The 9,166-nt window shown below is 39.8% G+C and overlaps 1 protein-coding gene and 1 long non-coding RNA gene across 3 annotated transcripts; both read right to left on the reverse strand.

The window, feature by feature from the left end:
* Positions 1-1,961: 1,961 nt before the first annotated feature.
* On the reverse strand, positions 1,962-2,611 carry LOC133662647 (uncharacterized). The gene is made up of 4 exons (XR_009828125.1): positions 2,512-2,611; positions 2,360-2,422; positions 2,193-2,270; positions 1,962-2,087 (listed from the first exon to the last, which is right to left on the reverse strand). It is a non-coding gene; the product is annotated as an uncharacterized LOC133662647 (long non-coding RNA).
* A 214-nt stretch (positions 2,612-2,825) lies between these two features.
* LOC133661377 (uncharacterized) lies at positions 2,826-5,775 on the reverse strand. 2 transcript variants are annotated; one of them, XM_062064539.1, is made up of 10 exons: positions 5,682-5,775; positions 4,790-5,526; positions 4,570-4,690; positions 4,342-4,476; positions 3,935-4,255; positions 3,635-3,837; positions 3,377-3,536; positions 3,145-3,251; positions 2,975-3,052; positions 2,826-2,885 (listed from the first exon to the last, which is right to left on the reverse strand). In XM_062064539.1, the coding sequence occupies exons 2-9, from the start codon at positions 5,297-5,299 to the stop codon at positions 3,035-3,037; spliced, it is 1,575 nt and encodes a 524-aa protein (XP_061920523.1). In that variant the 5' UTR covers positions 5,300-5,526; positions 5,682-5,775; the 3' UTR covers positions 2,826-2,885; positions 2,975-3,034. The 2 variants fall into 2 exon arrangements, with proteins under 2 accessions (XP_061920523.1, XP_061920524.1); XM_062064540.1 differs by lacking the exon at positions 2,826-2,885 and having other exon boundaries at positions 3,145-3,249.
* Between the last annotated feature and the right edge of the window lie 3,391 nt (positions 5,776-9,166).

The following is a 9,166-nucleotide window of genomic DNA, read 5'->3' on the forward strand; positions in this document are numbered from 1 at the left end:
TTGTGTATGTTACATAAATACTGTCCATTGTAAATAAATAAATGGGTTGTACTTGTATAGTGCTTTTCTACCTTCAAGGTACTCAAAGCGCTTTGACAGTATTTCCACATTTACCCATTCACACACACATTCACACACACTGATGGCGGGAGCTGCCATGCAAGGCACTAACCAGCAGCCATCAGAGGCAAAGGGTGAAAATGTCTTGCCCAAGGACACAACGGACGTGACTAGGAAGGTAGAAGGTGGGAATTGAACCCCAGTAACCAGCAACACTCCGATTGCTGGCACGGCCACTCTATCAACTTTGCCACGCCGTCGCCGTTACATAAATATAGTACATTGTGTATGTTGCATAAATAATGTCCATTGTGTATGTTACATAAATATTGTCCATTGTGTATGTTACATAAATAAAATAGAAGGTTTAGTGTTAATACACACAGCAAACACTATAGGTGTTGCTTTGTCGTCCTCTGCTGGTCAAATTCGGCGTTACATGTATTTACCAGTTTCGATCGCCAGAGTTAAACAGCCAAAAAACAACACGACCACGAATACAAAAGACACATCAAAAAGTATGCAATTTCAATACATTCTTACTTTGATGTCCACTCGCTGTTAAAAGTCTAATTTTCGCGATTTATTTAGCTTTTATTCAGGGTCAATAGTGCAATCTTCCTCGACTCAACTGCTGCTTCATTTTGACACATATGCATTGCTTTGGCCCTCTGCGGGGTGGCGGGGGTACTGCATACATGAGCAACCCTGTTTTGAATGGTTTCATCAAGCCTATTTGGGTGTTGTTCGGCGGGCCAAATGAAAAGTTTTGTCTTGAGACTTAAGCTCTTTTGTATATACGTATGTGGAATTAATTTATGGAATGGATTAAGCAAGGAAATCAAACAAAGCACTTATATGATCCAGTTCAAGAAACTGTTCAAACTACGTTAAAGTGTTCACAAAGTACAAAAAATAATTATGATAAACATTTTCAATCTTTTTTTTTTTTTAAAACAAAAACGAGATCGTCTCATTAATCTCCTATAGGTAAACCATACATAACTTAACTATTTATTTATGAGAACTTAAATTATTGTGTATATTTATATATTTCTAATATGTATTATGTATGAATTAAATGCATTTACTGTTGTGTCTCCTGACCAAAAGGGGTTTTTCACATTTTTAAAATTTTACCTTTGAAACTTAGGATAACTCTTGTCTTAAAAATAAAACAAAGAAAAATAACATAAATCATTATTTTTCCTTATAAAAATAATTTAACAGAATAATAATTAAAAAAATCTCTGAAGGAATATGTTGGTAGAGTGGCCGTGCCAGCAATCGGAGGGTTGCTGGTTACTGGGGTTCAATCCCCACCTTCTACCATCCTAGTCACGTCCGTTGTGTCCTTGGACAAGACACTTCACCCTTGCTCCTGATGGCTGCTGGTTAGCGCCTTGCATGGCAGCTCCCACCATCAGTGTGTGAATGTGTGTGTGAATGCGGAAATAGTGTCAAAGCGCTTTGAGTACCTTGAAGGTAGAAAAGTGCTATACAAGTATAACCCATTTATCATTTATTTATCATTATAATGGCTCCGTCTCATGGTCATAAGTATAACTGCACAAGCCACAGTGATAAATACAGTAGTTCCGCAAAACCATAACAAGTCCCCAAAATGATTCTATATTATACTGTAAACCCAGGTAACAAGTGAACGTTATGTGAACGTTAGGAGAACGTAGTAGCATTGTTCTGGGAACGTTAGTTTATAACGTTCAAAGAACGTGAGGTTGTGGAGTTCTAGCTTGGTTAGCTGAACGTTAGCCAAGAACGTTTGGCTAGAACGTTTAGGGAACTATTTAGGAACATGCTATTTACATCTGTTTTTATGCTATATTGTCAGGAATAACACTCAAACAGAAATTTCAACAAAATTAATTCTTTATTAGTGATAGTGATTAGTGATTTCAACAGAATTAATTCTTTATTAGTGATAATTATAATACAATAGAAATGGAATGCAGTGGTCTTGGTCGTGCGCGTCAGTGTACTCCTGCCCCTTCTTGTTGGTTCTCTTCCTGGAAGTAAATAATTATAGATATTCACAAATACAACAAAGACAGCACTGGAATGTAGATTAATTGAATTCAATTAAAACATGGCATAATTTACTCCTTGTTTACCTGCTCAATGCTCACTGGTCTCACTATAGTCCGTTTGCTCGGTTCTTTTCCCTTTCCCTGTTTTCTTCTTCGCGCTTCCTGCAAGTAGTTATAATCGCAAATTCAACAAAGAACTGGGATCTTCATGAATTGAATTAAAAAATTGGCATAGTTACTTTATCATTTACCTGGCCACTCTCACTGTCCTTTTCCTTTGTACACTTCCCTTTGCCCTTCTTTTCCGTCGCTTCCTGCAAGTATTTATAATTGCAAATTCAACACAGAACTGGGATCTTCATGAATTGAATTAAAAAATTGGCATAGTTACTTTATCATTTACCTGGCCACTCTCACTGTCCCTTTCCTTTGTACACTTCCCTTTGCCCTTCTTCTCCGTCGCTTCCTGCAAAAAGCCAAGAAAACGGACAGTGAGATGTCACTGTCCGTTTTCTTGGCTTTATCCTTGTTCTTCGCCGTCGCTTCCTGCAAGTATTTATAATTGCAAATTTACACAGAACTGGGATCTTCATGAATTGAATTAAAAAAATAGCATAGTTACTTTATCATTTACCTGGCCACTCTCACTGTCCCTTTCCTTTTTACACTTCCCTTTGCCCTTCTTCGCCGTCGCTTCCTGCAAAAAGCCAAGAAAACGGACAGTGAGATGTCACTGTCCGTTTTCTTGGCTTTATCCTTGTTCTTCGCCGTCGCTTCCTGCAAGTATTTATAATTGCAAATTCAACACAGAACTGGGATCTTCATTATTTGAATTAAAACATTGGCATAATTACTTTATCATTTACCTGGTCACTCATCTCACTCTGTTCTTTTGCTTGTTTCTTTTTCCTTTTTTGTCCTCCCTCTTAATTCCTCCTCTTCTCCTGCAAGTAGTTATAATTGCAAATTCAGAAGACATGCAGTGGAACTTCCATAAAATGGAATTCAAAATTGGGATATCTTATCTTCTCCGTACCTCAAATTTTGAACCTCCCTTTCGAAAAGTGGCCAGTTTCAGGACCTCTCCAAGCTCACAATCCACTTCAGCTGTGGTCGTCTGCTTGTAAACACCCCTGCATGCCTCTGGAATCACCAGCACAATTTAGAATTCCCTTTAGAATAAATACTGTAATAATAACAGCTAGATCGACCTTGTGAGCATACATGCAACATATGTTCAAAGATGCAAACTTATTATTAACACTTACTATTTATTATTCTGTAAAGGGGCAAGTCCTCAAACGCCACTTTTCCTGTCTTTCCACGGAGGCCAAGCTGCTCCAGGACTTTGTTTGTGGCAATTTTCCTCAGCATTGTCCTCACCGTGTCTGCCAAATTCTGCCCACCAAGAGCAGTAAGAGCTTTCACCTATACAAATAAATAAACAACAATATTGTACTTGATTAGAACATGTTTTTTGATAACTGAGCAAGATAATTTTGCAGTGGGGAATTAAAACTAATTACCAGCTGCTTTCTGAGCAGAAGATCAGTGTCGAGCCGTTCACAGAAGGCCTTCAGCTGCTCAAGAGTCTCGAAAGGCTTCTCAATGAGATCTTGAACATCCACAGCTTCTGGCCCCACAGACTGTGCTGCCAGCCCTCTCAGCATGCGCATAATTTCTCCCTGGTTCTCAAGTATATTTTGAACTTTCATGTTCAACTGTAAAACTGCAAAGACAACAAAAGTCAAAGAGGTAATTCGTATTACTGCCCGTTGTAACAGCCTGTTTAACACCACCTATCAACAGTTAAATAGCCAACTAACGTTCACTGTCAAGGGCATTCCTGCTGCTTCTTGGAGCGGTCTGGTACTGACTCGTACTGGCTGGAGTGGTCTGGTACTGGCTTGAGCTGGATGCATTATTGCTGTCTGGACTGAGCCTGGAAGTGCTGCTTCTCGCTGGGCTGTGAGGTCGGCCTGGATACCTTGGAGTGGTCTGGTATTGGCTGGTACTGGCTGAAGTGGTCTGGTACTCGCTGGAGATTGGAAAGTTAAATGGTGGGAGCTCTGGCAGTGGGGGTGCCTGGACGAGGATCTGTGGTTTCTCTTTTCTGCACTTCTTTTTTGGCCGAATTTCCTCTTCGTCTAAACCAACGAAGACAATAAAATTTATGCACCACTAAGTAGTGTTTGAGTATTGTAAGTAAACAGTCTTTGAAAAGTGACTATACCGTCAGCATCAAACACATCTTCCTCATCGTTTCTATAACGTTCAGGGGTGATGTGGCTCCGTTTGGTTGACACTTCTTCTGGGCTCGAAAACATTTCAGCTTGTTTTTCGTATTGAAGGGCCTTGTCAAAGTCTTCTGCAAAATTTCAAAGTATGCTGATGACTCAAGATGAATCTAACTTATGTTGTTTCAAATATACATGATATGACTTTGACAATATTCCCTTACCAGTCAATGTTTTCCTGAAAACCCGAATTGGCAGCCTATCCCAGACTTCTTTGTCAGGAATCTCAGCTTTCCGGATTCTGGAGTGGGTAGGATTTGGCCTTGGCCAATAGCAGAAGCTATTCTGAAGATAAAATAATCCAGTCATGATGAATGACATAATAATTAATAATAAGCTACAATATTATGCCTATGCACAATACTTTTCAGAAAAAGTAGTAACCTTTCCATCATCTTCTGTCCATATGGTTGGGACAACAGCGACTGAACGTTCACCAAGGAACTCAACGACCACAAAAGAAGGAGCCATCTGGAAAACTTTCTTGAGTAGCTTCAAAAGGCTGTCCAATGCATTATGTTTGACATGATATTCGGTTGCCAACAAACTCAAATGATCTTCAAAGCAGTCACTATCACTCTCATTTTCTGAATCAGATGACAAGGTGACATGATGGTCGATTAGTCTCCAATCAGCATCATTTTCATCAGGCTCATCACTATCAGGGCCACTGTAGGTGGCATTGTCAGCACCCGCGGCAGTGCAGGAAGCAGTCTCCGCAGCATCCATGTACTGAAGGGTTGTCACTGTTTCTGGAGTTGAGATTGTCGTGTCATTCTCTTGCTTGCTATCATCACTCTCTAATTCTAAAGTTGACTGTCGGCATTGCTTCTTCAAATGCCTAGTTGTGGCAGCCCATCTACGCTTATAAGCCCTCTGTTGAAACTTCTTCATTGTGTTTATTCTATAAAAAAAACCCCAAGGAAAATGGGTTGCCCTATTATCGCCCACACGGAACTATAACGTTCACGGAACGTTCAGGCAGCATTTGTGCCATATGGACCTCAAACCATGACACTGACGGGGCAAATTATTGTTTAACTAGGCTACAGATAGATCCACCCTTCTTCAGAAGTCATTTGTTGGTCTTTGGTCAGTTTGGAAACTTTATAACAGCCAACCTGCACGAGAAATGTATGCTAGTTAGCGCCGGCCGTTGAGCATGGCGCGCATTTGACACAACGCTAAAACCGTAAAATGGTCTGAAATTAATCATGTAGGTTGGAAATTGTTATACAAAAACGTGCTTCGTATTTCACTCTTTCTATCTACTTACTTGTGATAAATGGATGGCGCACCCAATTGCCTGAATATCGGGATCCTGGAATTTGCAGCTTAGCCTTCGTCCTTCTTTGTCTCACCGAACAGCTTCAACGCGCATGCGTGCAGCCTTCTTCTTCTTCTTCTTCTTCTTCTTCTTCTTTTGATTTTTTATGGCGGTTGGCAAGCAACCTTGTGGTGTGCATTACCGCCACCTACTGTGCGTGCAGCCTTGACTCAGCCGACGTCAGATTGTTCACAAAACACAACACGTTCGCAGAACGTTAGGGAAACGTTACAACATACTGTATAAAAAGTAAATTTGCGAAAAAAACACTTGTAAAAGCCTAACAGTCGCTGTTTCCATTGCAGGCAAATTATATTTGGGTAGTGTGTGTCAGATAGTTTTTGATATGTTCTAAGAATGTTCTTAGAACGTTCTCATCTTGCATAACCAAAAGAGAACCATACAGTAACGTTACGTTAACGTTAGGTGTTACCTGGGAAGTTGGTCAAATAGGACAAAATAAAAATAATTACTTGTCAATGTCATTAATTGATTTTTTGTAAACAAATACATAAATGTGTTACTAACCGTGTCATTGATTTATTCAATGTAAAAGTACATTTAATTATTGGATTATTTATTTCAAAGTTCAATTATTGAATCATTTAATTATTAATTGATTTCATGGTTTATTTATTATGTCACAATTTGATGTGGAGGAGCAGCGGCTTTACTTGGAGCTACCCCCGGATGTCAGAGCTTCTCACCCTATCTCTAAGGGAGAGCCACGCCACCCGGCGGAGGATTGATTGATTGAGACTTTTATCAGTAGATTGCACAGTACAGTACATATTCCGTACAATTGACCACTAAATGGTAAAACCCGAATAAGTTTTTCAATTTGTTTAAGTCGGGGTCCAGGAAACTCATTTCGACCGCTTGTACCCGTGATCTTGTCCTTTTGGTCATAACCCAAAGCTCATGACCATAAGTGAGGATGAGAACGTAGATCGACCGGTAAATTGAGAGCTTTTCCTTCCGGCTCAGCTCCTTCTTCACCACAACGGATCGATACAGCGTCCGCATTACTGAAGACGCCGCACCGATCCGCCTGTCGATCTCACGATGCACTCTTCCCTCACTCGTGAACAAGACTCCGAGGTACTTGAACTCCTCCACTTGGGGCAAGATCTGCGGACAACCCGCAGAGCATTGTTGTTATAATTATTATTAATACCAGGATGAAAACATTCAGTATATTCAGACAAACAATATTACACATCCCCAAACTTATTACTTCATTATTGTATTAATAAAATATATGTATTATTATATGAAATAGTCCACATTTTCAAAACATTAATTGGGTCAAAGTCAAATAAGCTTGTAAGTGTTTTTTGCCAACATTTCCTTACTTGACGGTGACACCTAAAAATGTTGAAAAAAGATAACAGCAGTCAATGTTTGGCTTTACCGTGTCTAATTTCACTTTCACTTTCCTTTTCTTTGATGATTTGCCCACCAAAAGCGTCTGCCTCACACTTTTCCCCACTTTCAGCACTTTGATCAATCGCATGAATGCTTTCAAGTTAGTTATAAGAGCGGTCGCCCTTCTCGATGCAACCCTGTCCGGGAATCGAACCCATGCAAGGCAGAAGCGTGTCCCGTTACTCCACCAGGGACGCCTTACGCTTGGAAGACATAATGGAGGTTCAAATTCAGAAGTGAAATAAAAAGAAAAAAAGTGGGAACGCACTTTCTGCCCTATCAATCACTATTTGAGTTTGAGTTTGATTTTGAGTTTCTCTTTTCAACATGTTCGAAAAGGAGTAGGAAGAAGCAGAGCTTATTTAATCCTACCCCTTTTCTTTTACGTAACAGTTGCTAAAACTTTTGTTCACTTCCTGTTCTCAATTTAGTCACAATATACTCCACAAGTAATCACAATATAGTAAATTTTACTCGAAGAGCTTTGCCATTGTCCGCCATTGTAGTCAATAAGCAATTTTTTCTCTAAACTCTTGTTGTGGGGCAGACTGGCTCATAAATAAACATACATGCTTCGCTGTTGCCATTTCTAATACAAAGTACCATACAGTTCTAAATGTGATTTGTCAGCAAACTACATATGGAAGCGGTAAAAACTACAACATGGCTGACGGGGAGAAGGCGCAGTCGAGGTGGCTGCACGTAAACAAGACCGCTCACAAAACGCATCCTGAATAGACAGGCAGAAAGATGGTCTGTAAGACATAATCTATGCAAAATGTTGACCAAAGAACCACCATTACATGTATGAAGACCACAAGGAAGGGTTTTAAACGTAGAAAAAAAACAATCATGAAATGACCCTTTTGCATGTACTATGTGGCTTTCACCATGGAAACACTCATTTAAATCATGTTATCATGCTCCTACCGGTCGCGTTTTTTCAGGGCATTTTAGAAGCAGTGCATCTACAACAGAATCCACTTTACACCACGCTGAAGGTGCGCTAATAGAAGATGCTGGCAATAACTGCAACTGTGCTCTGAAATGTTTCAGACACACAAAAAATGTATATTGCAGTATGTTTTCATGTAGAAGATATGCTCATAATGTCCCCTATATGAAAAAATGTACGTCATTTGTATGCTTTCCTGGGAGGACTATAACACGATCACTGATTGGATGTTCAACCTTTTCATTACTTTTAACTCTAAATGTCATCTTCTTTCCTCTTTCTTCCTCTTTCTTTCTATTCAATGAATAAATTGGTGAACATTAGAAGAAAATAAACCTCTGATAGGGAAATTTGGCTGCAAACTTGACGCGCCGGTTGTTCTTGTCAGGTCACGTGATTTCCCAGAAAACTCTACTCAAGCATTTACCCGACGTGGCCACATGGGGCGCTCTCTATCAATGATGACGTCACAGAATGCTGACTTTTTTTTTTGGATTGATTGAGACTTTTATTAGTAGGTTGCACAGTGAAGTACATATTCCGTACAATTGACCACTAAATGGTAACACCCGAATACGTTTTTCAACTTGTTTAAGTCGGGATCCACTTAAATTGATTCATGATACAGATATATACTATCATCATAATACAGTCATCACACAAGATAATCACATTGAATTATTTACATTAGTTACAATCAGGGGTGTGGAGGGGGGGGGGGTAGGATATGGACAGCAAGTAGTGGACATATAGAGAGACAGAGAGAGAGAGAGAGAGATCAGAAGGCATAAGAAAAAGTATCTGCATTTGATTGTTTACATTTGATTATTAGCAATCCGGGGAGGGTGTTAGTTTAGGGTTGTAGCTGCCTGGAGGTGAACTTTTATTGCGGTTTTGAAGGAGGATAGAGATGCCCTTTCCTTTATACCTGTTGGGAGCGCATTCCACATTGATGTGGCATAGAAAGAGAATGAGTTAAGACCTTTGTTAGTTCGGAATCTGGGTTTAACGTGGTTAGTGGAGCTCCCCATTCCATCCCCATGACTCCTCA

Source organism: Entelurus aequoreus, linkage group LG12 (genome assembly GCF_033978785.1).
Source record: "Entelurus aequoreus isolate RoL-2023_Sb linkage group LG12, RoL_Eaeq_v1.1, whole genome shotgun sequence".
NCBI classification, from domain to species: Eukaryota; Metazoa; Chordata; class Actinopteri; order Syngnathiformes; family Syngnathidae; genus Entelurus; species Entelurus aequoreus.

Excerpts from the sequence above, each read along its gene's own strand:
- LOC133661377 (XM_062064539.1), bottom strand. The coding sequence starts at position 5,299 with ATGAAGAAGTTTCAACAGAGGGCTTATAAGCGTAGATGGGCTGCCACA. Across the intron at positions 4,691-4,789 it reads GGACAGAAGATGATGGAAAG|AATAGCTTCTGCTATTGGCC; the intron begins GTTACTACTTTT and ends TTTTATCTTCAG. Across the intron at positions 4,477-4,569 it reads TTTCAGGAAAACATTGACTG|AAGACTTTGACAAGGCCCTT; the intron begins GTAAGGGAATAT and ends GAAATTTTGCAG.